The 20,681-nt window shown below is 45.1% G+C and overlaps 1 protein-coding gene across 2 annotated transcripts in view; it reads right to left on the bottom strand.

Moving 5' to 3' along the window:
* Window positions 1-20,681, bottom strand: part of LOC144596347 (parathyroid hormone 2 receptor-like) — an 86,756-nt gene that overhangs the window by 9,904 nt on the left and 56,171 nt on the right. For both annotated transcript variants that reach the window (XM_078404595.1, XM_078404596.1), the window contains 2 exons: window positions 18,150-18,216; window positions 13,557-13,651 (listed from right to left, as the gene is read on the bottom strand). In XM_078404595.1, the coding sequence (XP_078260721.1) occupies window positions 13,557-13,651; window positions 18,150-18,216 (162 nt within the window). The remainder of the gene's footprint in view (window positions 1-13,556; window positions 13,652-18,149; window positions 18,217-20,681) is intronic.

Below are 20,681 nucleotides of genomic sequence, written 5' to 3'. Positions count from 1 at the left end.
TGGAGAATGTAAAGTATCTCAAAGTAACAGTGTTTTTATATAGTATAAAAAGGAACTGCAGATGCTGGTTTAAACCGAAGATAGTCACAAACAGCTAGAGTAACTCAACGGGACAGGCAGCATCTCTGGAGAGAAGGAATGGGTGACGACCCTTCTCTGAGGAAGGGTCTCGACCCGAAACGTCACCCATTCCTTCTCTCCTGAGATGCTGCCTGACCCGCAGAGTTACTCCAGCATTTTGTGTCCATCAACATTTTGTGTCTGTCTGTATTGTGTTTTTTTATAAATGTGAATGGAGACAGAATGTTCCAGAATGTTGGAATATATTCCATTATTGTTTCAGCATCTGAGTTAACTTTAAAACAATAAACGTAGGCAAATGACAGCTTCTCAAATAAACCAGAAACAGAATGTTTCAGAGGGAGTGAGAAAGCTCAGCAGTACATGGCTTTGAAGACTGTTATGTAGGCAAGAAAATAAGCAGCATATATTGTCATTTCAAGCATTGCTATCTCCTTTCAATTACCAACAAACTGTGATTTCAAGAATGCAGCCTTAATCAATTTTCACAACGATAACGAATTTCAATTTCAGAACGTCCATGGTGATATTTGCAAATTACTGTCATGCTTCGTTCGGTTTGATGTGTCCAAACCACAGATCTCCATTGCTTTATATGTTTGAGGCTGGAAAGGAACAATGGGCCCAAAGCTTCCACTGTCTTTGAAGAGCCAAGTCCGCATAAGCTTTGAAGATGGAGTGAAAGATGAGAACGCACTCTTCTGTGCCAAACGTGTGGGGTGAGATCTCAGTAAGTAGGTTTACATGCCTGCCCAGCAACAAGCACTAGTCCGCACAGACTATCATTCGAACAAATGTCAAATCAAGTCAAGTCAATTTCATTTGTATAGCACATTTAAAAACAATCCACGTTGACCAAAGTGCTGTACATCAGTTCAGGTACTAAGAACGAACATACAATGGCACACAAACATAACAGCACATACATAAACAGTTCACAGCGCCCCCTCAGAGGGCCTCAAACGCTAGGGAGTAGAAATAGGTTTTGAGCCTGGACTTAGTGGACGGAGGGGGCAGTTCTGATGGGGAGAGGGATGCTGTTCCACAGTCTAGGAGCTGCAACCGCAAAAGCGCGGTCACCCCTGAGCTTAAGCCTAGACCGCGGGATAGTCAGTAGCCCCAAGTCGGCCGACCTGAGAGACCTGGAGATAGAGTGGTGGGTTAGAAGAAATGTGATGCTTAGAAGATTGGTCAGATGCAACTTTAAAGATTGAAGCAAGTTACTCTGCGTCTGAGGAAGGGTCTCGGCCCGAAACGTCACCCATTCCTTCTCTCCAGGGATGCTGCCTGACCTGCTGAGTTGCTCCAGCTTTTTGTGTCTATCTTTGGTTTAAACCAGCATCTGCAGTTCCTTCCTACGTACTATGTTACTAACTGCTTTATACTGCAGTATTGTTTAACGCAGAAGCTGTCAGAACTTTGTCTCTGCGGAGTAGACGTGTGGCGGCGCCGTAATGGCTGCGGCTCGCTGCCAGTCTGTTTGGCCTTTTTTGTTTGTGTGTTGGTGTTGGGGTGGTTTGTTTTTGGCTGTGTATGTGTGGGGGATGTGGGGGGTGTGGGGGGGTGGTGGGGTGGGGTGGGGGAAATCTTTCTTTTTATAGGTCTCTTCCTCGGGACGAGGCTCGGCCGCGGGATTTTCCATCGCCCGGTACGGCCGTAGGACTTTCCAGCGCCGGTGTGGCCTTCCATCGCCCGGTGCGGCTCGGCCGCGGGGCCTTCCATCGCCCGGTGCGGCTCGGCCGCGGGGCCTTCCATCGCCCGGTGCGGCTCGGCCGCGGGGCCTTCCATCGCCCGGTGCGGCTCGACCGTGGGGCCTTCCGTCTCCTTGCGGGGGCTGTGCGGGTCGGTCGCCTCGGTAGGGGTCGAGCTGTCTGTCCGTGGGAGGGGCATGGGGGAAGAGTGAGGACGTTTTTTTGCCTCCATCACAGTGAGGGGGTGTTTGGAGTCACAGTGATGGATGTTTGTGTTGGGGTTGTGTGTCTTGTGTTCTTTGTTTTTTTGCTCTGTGACTGCTGGCAAATTAATTTTGTTCGGTAAAACGAATGACAATAAAGCTATTCTGTATTCTGTATTCTGTAGACACATTGTAAAACTGCTAACCGCCTCGTCCTAAGACCTTTTTATAAAGTACCTTGGTTACTGACTAATGCTTCATCTGCACTCAACTACACTCAGTGCTGGAACGTCTGGATAACAAAGCACCTATTTATTGACGAGGAGACGACACGTGGAGCCATTGGGTCCAAACCTCTCCTGCATTGTTAAACTTCTAAACACAATTGTATTTACCCTAAAAAACGCTCAGCAAGGTCCCAGGGTCGAGGGCCGCCGCTGGGCCAAGCAAGCCTCCCCCAACTGCGCACACACGGATACCGGACCCAGCAAGCCTCCCCCAACTGTGCCCGCATAGATACCGGGCCCAGCAAGCCTCCCCAACTATGCCCGCGTAGATACCAGGCCCGACAAACCTCCCCCAACTGACGGCCCGTGGACCCGTTGCCGGCCGGGGAGTCTCCCCCGGGGCCGGGGGCGGGCGAGGGGGGAGAGGAAATGGGAGAGGGACCCACTCGCACCGGCCCCGGGTGGCTAGCAGTAGGAGAGCGGCCGCAAGTTCATCCTGCCGGCGGCCATCTTCTTTGACCCTCTGCTGCCGCGCTGCACCATGGTGGCGTTATGGATTGCTAAGCCAGAGGGAGGATATTAGCAGAAGGGGGTGGGGCGGGGGTGGAATGGAGAAATAGGTGTGAGTCTAGGTGGGGCACATGGAGTAGAGGGGGAGGGGGTGGGGAAGAAAGGGGCAGGGGGTTGTTTAGAGGTTACCTAAAATTGGAGAATTCAACATTCATACCGAAATGTGTATGTCAAAGATAAATTCAATCTACCAATCTACCTCGTTACAGCTCTTGCTGTTTTTTTAATCTGCACTTTCTATTTAGCTGTAATGCTAAATACTGCATTCTGCCTCTTTCTCTCTCTTGTACTAACATGATGTACGTACGATGTATAGTATGATTTGCCTGGATAGCATGCAAAACAAAGTTTTTCACTGGTAGACACAAAATGCTGGAGTAACTCAGCGGGCCAGGCAGCATCTCTGGAGAGAAGGAGTGGGTGACGTTTCGCGTCGAGACCCTTCGTCAGACTGAAGATCACCACAGACCAGCGATCACCACACATTAACTGAAGTCTGAAGAAGGGTCTCGACCCGAAACGTCACCCGTTCCTTCTCTCCAGAGATGCTGCCTGACCTGCTGAGTTACTCCAGCATTTTGTGTCTACCTTCGATTTTTACCAGTTTTTTTTCCTATAAAGTTTTTCACTGTATCTCACTCAATATGACAGTAACAGGCCAATTCTCCTTATAGCCACCAGTATGTTAAAGAGTGTTGGAGAAGGACACTTAGATGGACTGCCAGAAGTATTGGTTGGTGAAATTTTAAATCGGATTTAGACAGTGTGTGAATTGGCCTGCTGAAAGCTGAGTGTAAACCTTCCCAAGGTGTGAAGTAGTGTGTTGATGTGTGCCAGGAAACAGATAATGAGTGGTTGTATTGATCTACCTCAGCAGATAGTGTTGGCTAGGAAGTTAGATTTCAAGGCAAGAAACCTGGGCAAGGAAGATAGACACAAAATGCTGGAGTAACTCAGCGGGACAGGCAGCATCTCTGGAGAGAAGGAATGGGTGACGTTTCGGGTCGAGACCCTTCTTCAGACTTCAGTTAATGTGTGGTGATCGCTGGTCTGGGGTGATCTGTATATCTGTGAGATGTACAGGGAATGGAGGGAGATGGATCACATGCAGGCAGAGGAGATGAGTTGAACCTGGCAGTTGTGGTCTGAAGAAGGGTCTCGACCCGAAACGTCACCCATTCCTTCTCTCCCGAGATGCTGCCTGACCTGCTGAGTTACTCCAGCATTTTGTGAATAAATCGATTTGTACCAGCATCTGCAGTTATTTTCTTATACTAGTTGTGGGCATTATTGGCCAGAGAGCCTTTTCCTGTATTGTACTATTCTATGTCAAGTCAAGTCAAGTTTATTTGTCACACACACATACAAGATGTGCAGTGAAATGCAAGTGGCAACACCTGCGGATTGTGCTAAACTACAAAACAGAAGAGATTTTTTTTTTAAAAGACACAACTCAAAAAATAAATGAATACAGTAAATTAGTCCCTAGTGATATAAGAGTTAACAGTCCTGATGGCCTGTGGGAAGAAACTCCGTCTCATCCTCTGTTTTCACAGCGTGACAGTGGAGGCGTTTGCCTGACCGTAGCAGCTGGAACAGTCCGTTGCTGGGGTGGTAGGGGTCCCCCATAATGTTGCTGGCTCTGGATCTGCACCTCCTGATGTATAGGTCCTGCAGGGGGACGAGTGTAGTTCCCATAGTGCGTTCAGCTGAACGCACTACTCTCCGCAGGGCCATCCTGTCCGGGGCAGAGCTGTTCCCAAACCAGATTGTGATGTTCCCGGACAAGATGCTTTCTACAGCCCCAGAGTAGAAGCACTGAAGGATCCTCAGAGACTCTAAATTTCCTCAGCTGTCTGAGGTGGTAAAGGTGCTGCCTTGCCTTACTCACCAGTACGGCAATGTGTGTTGTCCATGTATGATCCTCTGTGATGTGGACTCCCAGGTATTTAAAGCTGCTCACCCTATCCACAGTAGACCCATTTAACTCCAGTGGCGTGTACGTCCTTGGATGTTGAGCCCTTCTAAAGTCCACAATCAGCTCCTTAGTTTTTGTGACATTCAAGAGGAGGCTATTGTCCTGACACCAGAATGCCAGATCAGCCACCTCCTCCCGGTAGGCCTTCTCATCGTTGTTGGAGATCCGGCCCACCACCACAGTGTCATCAGCAAACTTGATGATGGAGTTGGAGCTGAACCTGGCCACACAGTCATGTGTGTACAGGGAGTACAGTAGGGGGCTAAGGACGCAACCCTGGGGGGATCCTGTGTTCAGGGTGAGGGGGCTAGATGTGTGATCCCCCATCCTGACCACTTGGGGCCTGGCGGTGAGAAAGTCCAGGACCCAGGCACTCAGAGGGGTGCTAAGCCCCAGTTTCAGCAGCTTCTCAGCCAGTCTGGTGGGGACTATTGTGTTGAAAGCTGAACTAAAATCAATGAACAGCATCGTCACATAGCCCCCCTGGCTGTCCAGATGAGAGAGAGTGGTGTGCAGAACCTGGGAGACCGCATCATCCGTGGATCTGTTCGGACGGTATGTGAACTGCAGCGTGTCCATATTGCGAGGGAGGAAGGCACAGATGTGGTTCTTGATCAGCCTCTCGAAGCATTTCATGACCACCGAGGTGAGGGCCACCGGTCGATAGTCATTCAAACAAGCTGGAGAGGCATTCTTTGGCACTGGTACGATGATGGATCTTTTGAAGCATGCAGGGACCACGGACTTGGCCAAGGAGAGGTTGAATATTGTGGTGAGCACTGGAACAAGCTAAGTAGCACAAGACTTTAGTACTCGCCCAGATATACCATCTGGGCCTCCAGCTTTCCTGTTCTAATTAATCTGCATCGATATTCAGAGCAAGTCCAATTCCTCAATTAAGTTGCATCTTGCCAGAGTACATCTATGTAATTGCTTAGCAACAACCAAACATAAATGTAAAACTTAACATTCTTGGCTTATTTTCTAAGGCCATTATGATCAATGCAGCAGGATTTCGGAAAAAAAGTTGGCTTTTTTGTTTTGTTTTTGAGATACAGCGGGGAATCAGGGCTTTCAGCCCACCGAGTCCAGACCGACCAGCGATCCCCACACATTAACAATACCCTAGACAAACTAGGGGACAACTTTATATTGATACCAAGCCAATTAACTTACAAACCCGTACGTCTTTGGAGTGTGGGAGGAAACTGGAGGATCACGGAGAAAACTCACGCGGTCACGGGGAGAACGTACAAACTCCGTACAGACAGCACCCGTAGTCGGGATGGAACCTGCGTTTCTGGCGCTGTGAGACAGCAACTAGCAATCTAGCAATCTAGCGATTACAGAAGCAGTTTCTCTGTGCATTTTTAAAATTATTGGTTGGTGGAAATACATTTTGAAAGATTAACAGTGACGGTAACATGCTTCTTGTGACACTAGTGAGTGTGGTACACTTTGGTGGTGCTGCTACACAGCTCCAGTGACCCAGGTTCAATCCCGACCTCCGGTGCTGTCTGTGTGGAGTTTGTAGGGTCTGATGGACTGGTCTGTGTTCACCACCCTCTACATACGTTCAGGGATACTCTGGTTTCCTCCCGCATTGCAAAGTTATGTCAGCAAGATAATGTCCTTCAAATTATAAAATCATTGCAAATTATCCCCAATCTAGATGGAGTGGTAGCAGAATCAGAGGTGAGTCGTTAGATATGCGAATAAGAATAGTTTACAGGGAAATAAGTAGGAGAATGGGACTGCTGAGACAACTGGCATAGACTCAATGGGCTGAATGGCCCCATGTTGTGTTGTGTAATAATAGTGATAAATTACAACATTTTATTATTGTGAAATGCACAAAAGCAAGATAAATTACATCTTTCAATTGTGTTAAATCAAGAAGAGAGAGGGAGAGAGGGAGAGAGGGAGGGAGGGAGGGAGGGAGGGAGGGAGGGAGGGAGAGAGAGAGAGAGAGAGAGAGAGAGAGAGAGAGAGAGAGAGAGAGAGAGAGAGAGAGAGAGAGAGAGAGAGAGAGAGAGAGAGAGAGAGAGAGAGAGAGAGAGAGAGAGAGAGAGAGAGAGAGAGAGAGAGAGAGAGAGAGAGAGAGAGAGAGAGAGATTTTGGGCAATGTGAAATAAAGACCATGGAAGCTAAATAGATGGGCGTACTGATTGTTTTGGATGAAGACCGATTGGGGCATGCTTTAGCTTAACGGCAAGCACAGGTCTGGGTCAAATAGCCTGTTATTAAACTGTGGTTTAAGTTTTCTAAGGAAAAAAAGTTTTCTAAGGAAAAAAAGCCAAGAAACTGTGGTTTAAGTTTTCAACCACAATAAATGGATATTCCACTGGACAATTTGATTGGTAGTTACTAACAAACATCATTAAATATTTCTGAAGAATAGGTCTGAAGGAGGGTCTCGACCCGGAATGTCACCTATCCCTTCTCTCCAGAGATGCTGCCTGACCCGCTGAGTTACTCCAGCATTTTGTGCCTATCTTTATTAAATTTAAATTTAGCTTATTAATTGCATTACAAATTGTGTGAATTTAATGGGAAATCAATGAGAAAATGCAATCACCTTGATGATTTTGGGAATGGTTAGGGCAAGAAACCATTTTTGTGAATTTAATAATTTAGTTTAGTTTAGAGATACAGCGCGGAAACAGGCCCTTCGGCCCACCGAGTCCGCGCCGCCCAGCGATCCCCGCACATTAACACTATCCTACACACACTAGGGACAATTTTTACATTTACCCAGTCAAATAACCTACAAACCTGTACGTCTTTGGAGTGTGGGAGGAAACCGAAGATCTCGGAGAAAACCCACGCAGGTCACGGGGAGAACGTACAAACTCCGTACAGACGGCGCCCGTAGTCAGGATCGAACCTGAGTCTCCGGCGCTGCATTCGCTGTAAGGCAGCAACTCTACTGCTGGTAAAACAGCTTAGATAACCCTGCTATTAGGTACACATTTCACAGTCCATCTCCCCCTCACCATGTGTCTGGCTGAATTTTCACAATAACTACATGGTTTGTTCAATATTATCTTTTCCATTATACTCCTGTCCACAATATTCAATCTAAAACACTATAGGATGTAGATAATGATGCAAGCAGTGGTTTTAGGTAATCATCTATTATGAGAGGAACTGTTTAGTTATGATTGATGTGCACAGACATAAAGCCTCTACAATATTACACTATTGTATGTTACCTCTTACACTACAATATTATGTTGTACCTCTTACGCTACAATATTAACACCTCATTCAAGTCAACAATGGTAAATCTGCAATGGAAATTTCCAGTGGACCACAACAATTATCCCAGGGATTAACATATGGGGAACATTCGATGGCTCTGGGTCTGTACTTGCTGGACTTTAGAAGGTTGAGGGGGGGAGGGGGGGATCTCAATGAAACATAATGAACAACCAAAGGCCTAGATAGAGTGGAGGTAGAGAGGATGTTTCCAGTCTTGGACCAGAGTGCACAGCCTCAGAATTAAAGGACGTACCTTTAGAAACCATAGAAAGTTGGTTCAGGAGTAGGCCATTCGGCCTTTCGAGCCAGCATCACCATTCAATAAGATCATGGCTGATCATCCAAAATCAGTACTCTGTTCCTGTTTTTTCCCCTTATCCCTTGATTCCGTTAGCCCTAAGAGTTATATCTAACTCTCTCTCAAATACATCCTGTGAATTGGCCTCCATTGCCTTCTGTGGCAAAGAGGTTCTTCTGCAGTTGTACAGGGCCCTAGTGAGACCGCACCTGGAGTACTGTGTGTAGTTTTGGTCTCCAAATTTGAGGAAGGATACTCTTGCTATTGAGGGCGTGCAGTGTAGGTTTACTAGGTTAATTCCCGGAATGGCGGGACTGTCCTATGTTGAAAGACTGGAGCGACTAGGCTTGTATAGACTGGAATTTAGAAGGATGAGAGGGGATCTTATCGAAACATATAAGATTATTAAGGGGTTGGACACGTTAGAGGCAGGAAACATGTACCCAATGTTGGGGGAGTCCAGAACCAGGGGCCACAGTTTAAGAATAAGGGGTAGGCCATTTAGAACGGAGATGAGGAAAAACTTTTTCAGTCAGAGAGTTGTGAATCTGTGGAATTCTCTGCCTCAGAAGGCAGTGGAGGCCAATTCTCTGAATGCATTCAAGAGAGAGCTAGATAGAGCTCTTAAGGATAGCGGAGTCAGGGGGTATGGGGAGAAGGCAGGAACGGGGTACTGATTGAGAATGGTGCTGGCTCGAAGGGCCGAATGGCCTCCTCCTGCACCTATTGTCTATTGTCTATTGTAGAATAAGCGAGTTTGGTATCTCGACCGCGCATGCACAGGTCATAGGTCACTTGTGCTAAACATTCTCGCGGGCTGAGCTGCTGCGTGTATACAGACTTGCGTTTCATCCGTATTTTCCAGTTTAGCTTCTTCGAGCTAAGAAAATACTGCTTTCAAATCTATTAACTAGGTGTATTTATGGTTAATTTGTACAAGACTATGATGATTTTGTAGGTTTTATTGCTTTATTCTTCGGTGAGTGAGCGAGATCGTGACGATTTTCTTTTGCATTGTAACTTGTACCGGAGCTGCTCGTCAAGCGGGAATATGTTGCACTTCCCAAACCATGAGTTATTCTTGGTTTTCTCAATCGTTCTTCGATTGTCGGCGATGCAAAAGACAAACAAACGTTTGAGTGAATGAATTGCTGCTTTGTGTGGGCGGTGGCTACAATGGATGACCACTGTAAACGTGAAGCTGCTGTTCGGGCAGCGATTAGACAGCTGCAGAGGTCAGCATCCAGCGGAGCGGTTTGTCTGATCAAACCCGCCCTATAATATCACCCAGAAACACATCACAAAATGCTGGAGTACCTTACCGGGCCAGGCAGCATCTCTGGAGAGAAGGAATGGCTGACGTTTCAGGACGAGACCCTTCTCTCAGTCGTTCCTTCTCTCCAGCTCAGCCGGCGAGAATGTTTAGCACAGGTGACCTATGACCTGCGCATGCGCGGTCGAGAATTCGAACTCGCTTATTCCACAGATTCACAACTCTCTGGGTTAAAAAGTTTCTCCTCATCTCAGTCCTAAATGGCCTACCCCTTATTCTTAAACTGTGACCCCTGGTTCTGGACTCCCCCAACATCGGGAACATTTTTTCTGCATCTAGCCTGTCCAATAGACATTAGACAATAGGTGCAGGAGTAGGCCATTCGGCCCTTCGAGCCAGCACCACCATTCAATGTGATCATGGCTGATCAGTCTCAATCAGTACCCCATTCCTGCCTTCTTCCCATACCCCCATATCCCTTAAGGAAATGAGGAGGAATTTCTCCAGCCTGGGGGTGGTGAATCTGTAGAATTCATTGCTACAGTTGGCAGTGGAGGCCAAGTCATTGGGTATTTTTCAAACAGAGATTGATAGGTTCTCGATTAATGATGGTGTCAAAGGTTACGGGGCGAAGAATGTGGTTGGGAGGGTAAAATAGATCAGCCGTGATCGAATGGCGGAGCGGAGGAGAATGATCTAATACTACTTCTATGTGTTATGAAATTATGAATAATATGCTAGGGAGGGGAAAAGATAAATATGGTTAAATGATGGGGAAAAGAGAACAGGTATACAGTATCTAGCACCTGAATCCAAATACATTGACCGAGCAGTGATTGTCAAGCAATAAAAAAGTTTACCAATTAAATCAATGACAAAATAATTAAGGAAATTGTTGATGATTTGGAACAGATTTAAAATGTGCAGATGGTGAGAAAATGAGACGGTTAACTTGAAGTTTAATGAAGTTAGTTTGTGCCCTGTTTAGATAACCCATAGAAATTCACACTTGTACAATTATATAAGCATCCCTATTCATTTGATTCCATTGCAAACCACTAACCCTTGATGCTTGAAGGTGATTTCAGAGATAGATAGATTCTTGATTAGTACGGGTCTCGGGGGTTATGGGGGAAAGGCAGGAGAATTGGGTTGCGAGAGGAAGATAGATCAGCCATGATTGAATAGCGGAGTAGACTTGATGGGCCAAATGGCCTAAATCTGCTCCTGTCACTTATAACCTTATGATCTCATGCAAACAAACAAACACCAAGGGGAGGAAGAGAAATTAAAATATAAATTGCTGGAAACAATTGGCGAAACCTTTGTAAACGACGCAGAGGTAATGCTTCATGTCCAAGGCAATTTGTCAGGCAGGCAGAGTGATGTGTAGCTGATGTATAAGTATAGATGTAGCACAGAAGAGGGGGGTGGGGGGGGGGGTGCTTCAGAAACATACAGGTGCTCCCCGGCTTATGATGTTTCGACTTGCGATAGTTCGACGAAGGTGCAAACGGCAGTGACCCGTAGCGAGCCGCCGCTCACTTCCGGCCACGTGATCGCGCGCATTCAATGCATTTCGACTTACAATACCTTCGGTTTCCGATGGGTTTCTCAGTACGGAACCCCATCGAAAGCTGAGGAGCACCTGTAGGTTTGTAGGTTTAAGGTGAAGGGGAAAAGATCTAATAGGAATCTGAGGGGTGACTTTTTCACACAAAGGGTGGTGGGTGTATGGAACAAGCTGCCAGAGGAGGTAGTAAAGGCAGGGACTATCCCAACGTTTAAGAAACAGTTGGACAGGTACATGGACTGGACAGGTTTGGAGGGATATGGACCAAATGCGGGCAGGTGGGACCTGTGTACCCGGGACTCGAAACGTCACCCATTCCTTCTCTCCAGAGATGCTGCCTGTCCTGTTGTGTTACTCCAGCATTTTGGGTCTATCTACGGTTTAAACCAGCATCTGCAATTCCTTCCTACACATTTAATCTACAAAAGCACTTGTGTTAGAATTAGTTCCCAATTAGATGGCATTGTAAAAAATATCATTCAATCCTGTAAGCTGTTGGCATGATGATTTGGTGTGGAACCAGCAATGTATCAGAGAGGGGCGGGGGGGGGGGGGGGGGACAAGATACTTTAAATAGTCCTCTTTAAAACCTATTGAGATAAGGAGGTATCGATTTTAATTGTGAACATTTATAATGCTGGAGAGATTATCCTTGAAGGGATTAAATGTTGAGATGCAGTCCCTGGCAGGCATCCTTAGGAACTGCGTGGACCAACCAACTAGCGGGAGTGTTCATGGACATCTTTAATCTCTCCCAACTCCCTTCGGAGGTATCCATCTGCTTCTAGAAGACCATCATCCCCGCACCAACCAAAAGTAAGACCACGCCTTAATAACTACCGTCCAGTGGCCTTGATGTCCACCATCATGAAGTGCTTCGAGAGGCTGGTTGTTGCACACATTGATTCCAGCCTACCAAGCAGCCTTGACCCACTGGAGGTCACCTACCACCACAACAGGTCCACGGCTGATGCCATCTCCCTGGCCCTACACTCATCCCTGGAATATCTGGGTAGGATGGACACCTACGTCAGACTCCTATTCATAGACTACAGCTCTGCTTTCAGTACCATTATCCCAACAAAGTTCATCTCCAAACTCGTGGAACTTGGAGTTAGCACTCCCCTCTGCAACTGGATCCTCGGCCTCCTGACCAACAGACCACAATCAGTGAGGATAGGGGACAAATCATCCTCGACGATACTCCTCAAAACGGGTACCCTGCAAAGCGTGCATTCCCAGCCCCCGACTAAATGCCTTATACACTCGTGACTGTGCAGCCAAATACCAATCCAACTCTATTTATGTTCACAGATGACACACTGTAGGGGGCCAGATATCAACTAATGATGAGATGGAGTACAGGAATGAGATTGCGAACCTCGTAAACTGGTGCCAAGACAACAACCTGTCCCTCAATGTCAGCAAGACAAAGGAGATTGTGATCAACATCAAGAAGCAAAGTAGTACACACATTCCCCGTTATACATTGATGGAGCAGAAATAGAGATGGTTGAAAACGTCTAGTTCTTAGAAATAAATATCAACAGCAATTTGTCCTGGATAAGCCACATTGAAGCTATGGCTAAGAAAGCACATCAACGCCTCTACTTCCTTAGAAGGCCTAAGAGGTTTGGCATGTTCCCAACAACTCTCACTAACTTCAACAGATGCACCATAGAAAGCATTTCATCAGGATGCATCACAGCCTGGTTTGGGAACAGCTCCATCCAAGACCGCAAGAAGTTGCAGAGAATTGTGGACGCAGCCCAGACCATCACACAAACCAACCTCCCTTCCATTGACTCCATCTACACATCACGCTGCCTAGGCAAGGCTGCCAGCATAATCAATGACCAGTCTTCCCCCGGTCACTGCCTCGTCTCTCTTCCCCCACCAGGCAAGAGGCATAGAAGAATGAAAATACACACCTCCAGATTCAGGGACAGCTTCTTCCCAGCTGTTATCAGGCAACTGAACCATCCTCTCAGTAGCTAGAGTGCATCCTCACCTCCCATACCTCATTGGAGACTGTTAAACTATCTTTAATTGGACTTTATTAAATTTGATTTTGCACAAAATGTAGTGTCCTTTATCCTTTATCTGTACACTGTGGACGGCTTGATTGTAATCATGTATAGTCTGTTCTTTGACTGGATATCACAGAACAAAATGCTTTTCACTGTACCTTGGTGCCAATAATAAATTAAACTAAACCTATATGTTTTGAGTTCAGAAACAAATGAGCTACAGCAGACTGAGAAACTGCAGCAGACTGCGAAACATTTACAGGAAAATTCTTCAAAAATAGTCGCACTGCAAAGGTAATGTGAAGTTTTAACAATCTTGCTACTAAAGTGGTAATGTTAAGGAATAGATTGATGTCATCAAATGTTACCTGTATAGCTTCCTCGCATCATATCGCCCAGCATTGGTCTCACGAAGTTTATTTGCCAGCACTCGAACAATATTTACGAAGAGAATAAAGTTTACCTGAAAAAGAGATAACGGCTAATCAGTACGATACAAACACCTATCCACGTAGGACATGGCTTAGTTTTAAAACATGAAAGCTTCCCTTCAATCTCTAACAGATCTTGTCGAAGTCGATCTAAAATAAGACTCAAATCATTAACCATCAACAGTTGGTTTGTTTAACTTGCACAAGGGGAGGAGGTCTCAGTCAAAGCCTGTGATCATATCTCTCAAAGTTAAGTCGGGACAGCAGGACATTTGTGCCATTTAAAAGATAACAACTGAGGAAGTACAAAGGTGAGGTAGATTGATGTGTTAATCACAGTATCTATACTTTACTCTTACATTATACAAATGGTTCCGTATGCAATGGAGTACAAAGGTAAAGATGCTTAATATGATAATAACTGACTAGATTGTGACTTGTGTAAGAAGGAACTGCAGATGCTGGTTTAAACCGAAGATGGACACAAAAAGCTGGAGTAACTCAGCAGGACAGGCAGCATCTCTGGAGAGAGGGAAAGGGCGAGGTTTCGGTTTCGAGACCCTTCTTCAGACCCGTGATTGTGTAACTAGATTGTGATCCAGATTGTTACTTCTCGGTTCTGCATGTAACAAAGATAATGACAGTGAATGTGTTACTAGCAAATACCAGCTGGTGGCTTCTGAGTGCTGCAAGTGTCGAAGTAAGAAACATAGAAACATAGAAAATAGGTGCAGGAGGAGGCCATTCGGCCCTTCGAGCCAGCACTGCCATTCACTGTGATCATGGCTGATCATCCACAATCAGTACCCCGTTCCTGCCTTCTCCCCGTAGCCCTTGATACCACTAGCCCCGAGAGCTCTATCTAACTCTCTCTTAAATTCATCCAGTGATTTGGCCTCCACTGCCCTCTGTGGCAGAGAATTCCACAAATTCACAACTCTCTGGGTGAAAAAGTTCCTTCTCACCTCAGTTTTAAATGGCCTCCCCTTTATTCTAAGACTGTGGCCCCTGGTTCTGGACTTCTGGGGCAGTAAGGACAATGAATATTTCCTCCCCTTACTGCTCATTTTCTCTTTTGTGTCCTCTTCTTAAAATATTTTGGTCTTCAGCCTAAATTTTCCTGGTCTGTGTTCGCATCAAACTGCGTTTGATTTGAATCATTTTCTTGCTGCTTTTAAGGTGGGTTTGCAACTGTGCAAAGTTGCTAGGCAACCTTCATCTTTAGACAATGATCCTCATTTATTTTGCTGTCTAATTACAGCCAAATTAGAGTGCATTGCTACAGAAAGCAACCTGCTGTTTCTGTTGGCATAGTGCAATATCTGCACGTTCAAGAATGTTTCATTATCGTGTGTCCAAGATAGAATAATGAAGTTGGAATTTCATATGGACTTTACAGTGAATGCAGCGCCAGAAACCCGGGTTCCATCCCGACTACGGGTGCTGTCTGTAAGGAGTTTGTACGTTCTCCCCGTGACCTGCGTGGGTTTTCTCCGAGATCTTCGGTTTCCTCCCACACTCCAAAGACGTACAGGTTTGTAGATTAATTGGCTTGGTAAATGTAAAAATTGTCCCTATTGGGTGTAGGATAGTGTTAATGTGCGGGGATCGCTGGTCGGCGCGGACCCGGTGGGCCGTAGGCCCTGTGTGGTACCTCAGCTGCACGGAGGCAGAAAGGAAAGCTCTACAGCGGGTAGTCCATAGAGCTCAGAGGGCCATCGGAACACAGCTACCAGACTTGGAGGGCATCTACAACACACGATGCCTCAGAAAAGCCACCAGCATCCACAAAGACTCTTCACACCCCTGCAACAGTCTGTTCGAACTCCTTCCATCGGGCAGACGATACAAGGTCTTCTACGCCCGCACCTCCAGACTCAGGAACAGCTTCATCCCCAGGGCCATAGCTGCTATGAACCGGTCCTGCTGAGCCGGATGGTCACAACGCATAGATCAACTTGCACTTTACCCTGTCTAAAACTGTTACATTTGTTTCGTTGGGTTGCTGTTGTCTAAATTACTTAAATTATTGCATCGTATGGGAGGCGCATTCCCAATCTCCTTGTACCCCTGGGTACAATGACAATAAAGATATATTGTATTGTATTGTATTGTATTGTATTGTTCCGCACTGTATCTCTAAACCTACTTACACACAGAAGTAATTTGCAGTAGTCAATTAAATGACCAATGCGTTATAATGAAATGGAAAGTATGAAGATAAATAGGTTTGCAGAGTGGAATAAAATCATTTGTCTGTGGAATCTTTAGATGCAACTTAATTGTCAGAGGAGGTAGTTGAGGCAGGGACTATCACAATGTTTAGGAAACAGTTGGACAGGTACATGGATAGGACAGGTTTGGAGGGATATGGGCCAAGCGCAGGCAAGTGGGACTAGTGTAGCCGGGACATGTTGGCCGGTGTGGGTGAGTTGGGCCGAAGGGCCTGTTTCCACACTGTATCACTCTATGACTCTTTGACTCTAACTTCACATTTTTTAATAAAAAAGTCCTTTTGCTTACTTCAGGGCTGTATTGACTGCATCCAAAATGTCCGGTTGCTATAGAAACGACAAATACTGTCGCCGAGAAGAAACGCGACTTACATTCTGGGACCATTTACAGGAGAGAAAAACCAATGTAATTGCTCACTGTATGCAACATGACCTCTTGCACCAGCTCATTGCAAAGTTGACTCATCTAAGTTGACAAGCAACTCATTCACAGCAATGAAACGGAGTTCTTAAAAACAATCGCAGTGCACACCATAATTTTGCATGGAATAATTAGGTATAATAGCTTGTCACATTTCTTGAGTTATATTAACGTATATTATATGTTAGATTTGCAAGACATGTCAATGGAAGTTTTTGCCTCTGAAAGTTGGTTCTTTAATACAGTAACGAATTGAACAAAACAAATAATCGTCACAATAATATATTGTAGAATATACGTGCCATTTGTGCTATGTATATGTATAATTTATGTATAAGTTATGTTAGTGTGTATGTGCTGTGTCTATATGCTTGTGAAACAGCTGCACGTAAACTTTTCATTTTACCTCCATCTTACTGAACTTGTTGATATGAAAATAAACTCGACTTAACTTGAAAGATGGTCAATTATTTTGTTCTATCTCAATTAGGTATATTCTTTTTAAACCACAATATGAACTAATATGTGATATATTTGTTACAGATTTTGCAAAGAACAATATGTCATTATTAGGAAATACTAGACCAAGTGGACCCGTTGGGCCCAAACCTCTCCTGCATTGGTGCAGCACCCTCTCAGCCCCCACTACCCCCTCCCCCTCCCCCCCTCACTCCACACCCTCTCCCTCCCTCCCTCCCTCCTCCCCTCCACCCCCCCCTCTCCCCCTTTAAACTTTTAAACTTCAAAATGTGAATAACTTTTAAAATATAACACCGATTTCAATGAAACCTTCCATTAGCACCAAAGGGACGACGGTGAGTAAGGTGGGCCTAAAATTATCGTGTACCGTTTTGGCTGTAGTTCAGGAACAAACAAACAAACACATGAGAGTTTTAGTCTATAGATTAGCATGGTGGCACAGTGGTGCAGCTGGTAGTGCTGTTGCCTCAAAGTGCCAGAGACCTGGATTCGATCCTGACCTTGGATGCTATCTGTGTTGGAACTTGCACATTCTCCCCGTGACCGCGTGGGTTTCCTCCAGGTTTCAAGGTCAGTTTATTGTCACATGTACCAATTAAGGTACAGTGAAATTTGAGTTACGGTACAGCCACACTAAGGAGAAGCAACAAGACACACAGCCACATAAAAGTTAACACAAACACAGTGGATTCCACATTCCTCACTGTGATGGAAGGCAATAAAGTTCAATCTTCTTCTACTTGTTCCCCCGTGGTCGGGGGCAGTCACATCCCACATCTTTCTTCCCACATCTTTCTTCCCACATCCCAAAGTTGTGTGGGAAGTTAATTGGCCGCTGTAAATTGCCTCACGTGTGTAGGGAGTGGATGGGAAAGTGGGATAACATAGAACTAGTGTGAGTGATGGTCGGTGTGGACTCGGTGGGCTTAAGGGCCTGTTTCCATGCTATATCGCTAAACTAAACCGTCAACAGCGATGAATGGTTCTGTGCAATGATCATAATATATTGCAACACTAGAACAGTCCAGCTAGTCCTCATATCCTAATGTATAAAACACACAAAAAAATATTCTCCCTGCACATTGTGTAAAGTATGATTCAGTCTGAATCTGATATTGTTTATGTTGTTATGCTTTAATAGAGCAATGTTCATTAGTGCTATTTTTTAAAATATTGCATAATGTTGAAATGTTGATCCTGCTAGCCCTGGTTACAGAACTATGTGAATGATTTGAATGATCATAGTAATAATAATGCGTTGCCTTGAATTACTTTCATGCAAAACATTTAGCTTATTCTTCAAAGTTCAAATATTAACTCTTTTAATCTGGATAACTGTGTTTTCTTCTCCACTTTTCATTCAGAGCTGCAACTCAAGTTATAGCTTCCACTTACCACGATGGCCAATACAATTGGTGTTTGATAAATCCAGTGAAAGTTGCCTATATTTAGTTCCCAACATCTATGGCACAAAAAGAAAGAAATTTATGTTAATACAAACACAACTTTTAGGCCTCCTATTGTTAGTTATGGCTGTTTCATTTTTAGTTTAGAGATACAGGTTAGTTTAGGAAACAGGCCCTTCGGCCCACCGAGTCCACACCAACCAGCGATCCCCACACATTAACCCTATCGTACACACACTAGGGACAATTTACACGTATACTGTTGTGGTTCCCTGATCCTCGAAATTAAGACAGGCGACACGGAGAATTCTTTGAGAAGTTACAAGCCTTTATTTGCAAACAACGGCTGGAACAATCAGGAAGCCAACCACCTGACTGCCCACTTAGTACACCGGGCAGCCTAATTTTATAGGATTATTCCAAACCTTATCTTCTTTACATTACCTCATACCCACACTCCTTTCTTCAGTCATTCATTCCTTTGAAGTCCCCCTTTCTATCCCGCCACCATTAAATCCCAATTATTACTTTATCCTTATCTTAATGTTTATATCTCTTCACCTTCCGCCACCCTTATTTCCCTGCTAGTCCATCCCTCACATCCATCCATCACCCCAAGGCCTATGTCTTCTCCTTATCTTGCCACCATTATCTTTCATCGACCAACAAAGTTCAAAGAATGTCGAAACAGTTTTACAATGTAACAAAGTGTAAGGAATGCCTAAGCAAATGATGCGCAACAATGTAACAAGGAATAAGAAAGTGTAAGATAAAGCAAATGGTTCAAAGAATGTGGAAGCACATATAATACGTCTTAATGTGTTACTGATTACAGCAGTTCCAATGTACTAAAGTATAAAGAATGCCTACACTGTTAAATTTAAATGGCTAATAATGATTACAGCAGTTACAATGTAACAAAGTATAGCGAATGCCTATGCTTAAATTTAACTAATATACAAAATACAACAATACCAAGTATACAAATCCAAGCCAATTAAACTACAAACCTGTACGTCTTTGGAGTGTGGGAGGAAACCGAAGATCTCGGAGAAAATCCATGCGGTCTTGGGGAGAACGTATAAACTCCGTACAGACAGCACCCGTAGTCGGGATCGAACCCGGGCCTCCGGTGCTGTAAGCGCTGCAAGGCAGCAACTCTACCACTGTGCCACCATTTTAACTGACCATTTTAATTTTCGAGCAGAAGCATTTTAATTAGCCTTTCACTTGTGCCAGCCATGGTTTTAATTTAAAATGTAGAACAGTACAGCACACGAACATGCCCTTTGGCACGCAACGTCTGTGCCATGCACAATGCCAAGGCCAAGAGTTATGTACTCGCACATAATCCACATCCTTCATTCTCTGCAGATCGATGTGTCGATCCAAAACTGTCTTCAATCACAATAAACTAAACTGAAATCCCTCTATCGTTTCTGCCTCAGTCACCACCAACAGCAGTGTGTTCCAGGTGTCCATTGCCCTCAGTTTAAAAAACTTGCACTCACATCTCCTTTAAACTTTGCCCCTTTCACCTTAAAGCTATGTCTTCTATTTGATGTTTCTATCCTTGTAAAAAGGTTCTGACTGTCTACCCAATCTATGCCTCTCACAATTTGACATACTTCTATGAAGTAACCCTGCAACCTCCAGCGTTCCAGAGGAAACAATCCAGGTCTGTCCAACCTCTCCCTGGAGGTGAAATCCCCTAATCCAGGCATCATTCTGGTAAACCTCCTCTGTACCCTTTCCAAAGTGTACACATCCTTCCTGCAATGGGGCGCCCAGAACTGCATGCGATACTCCAAATGCAGCGACCAAAGTCTTAGATTAGTTCAGAGCTACAGCGCGGAAACAGGTCCACCGAGTCCGCGCCGACCAGCGATCCCCGTACACTAACACTATCCTACACACCCCAGGGACTATTTACAATTTCTTCTAAGCCAATTAGCCTACATACGTGTACGTCCTTGGGGTGTGGGAGGAAACTAAAGGAGGAAACACGGAGAAAACCTGTGCAAGACACGGGGAGAACGTACAGACAGCACCCGAAGTCAGGATCAAACCCGAGTCTCTGGCACTGTAAGGCAGAAACTCCACCGCTGTGCCACCATGTCAATCCAAAGTCTATAAAGCAGCATCGTGACTTCCTGACTCTTATACTCAATGCTCCATCCAATGAAGCCAAGCATACAATATGGCTTATTTTCCCCAAGAACAATCGGTACCTCAATGCTGTTAAAGGTTAGGCCGTCGATTGTATATTTTCTCCTTATACTTATCCTCCCAGAGTGAAATACCTCACACCTGCTCAGATTAAACTCCATCTGCCATTCCTTTGCCCCTTTCTACAGCTGATTTATACCCTGCTGTTTACACCCTCACAATTATGTGACCCCCAGCAACATTGCTGTCATTTGCAAACTTACTGACCAACCCGTCTACATGTACGTCCAAGCCATTGATATCTATATACTAAAACTCTCGTTTGTTTGTTCCTGAACTACAGTCAAAACGG

This window comes from Rhinoraja longicauda, chromosome 8 (assembly GCF_053455715.1).
Source record: "Rhinoraja longicauda isolate Sanriku21f chromosome 8, sRhiLon1.1, whole genome shotgun sequence".
Taxonomy (NCBI): domain Eukaryota; kingdom Metazoa; phylum Chordata; class Chondrichthyes; order Rajiformes; family Arhynchobatidae; genus Rhinoraja; species Rhinoraja longicauda.
This window is presented reverse-complemented; position numbering and strand designations above follow the sequence as displayed.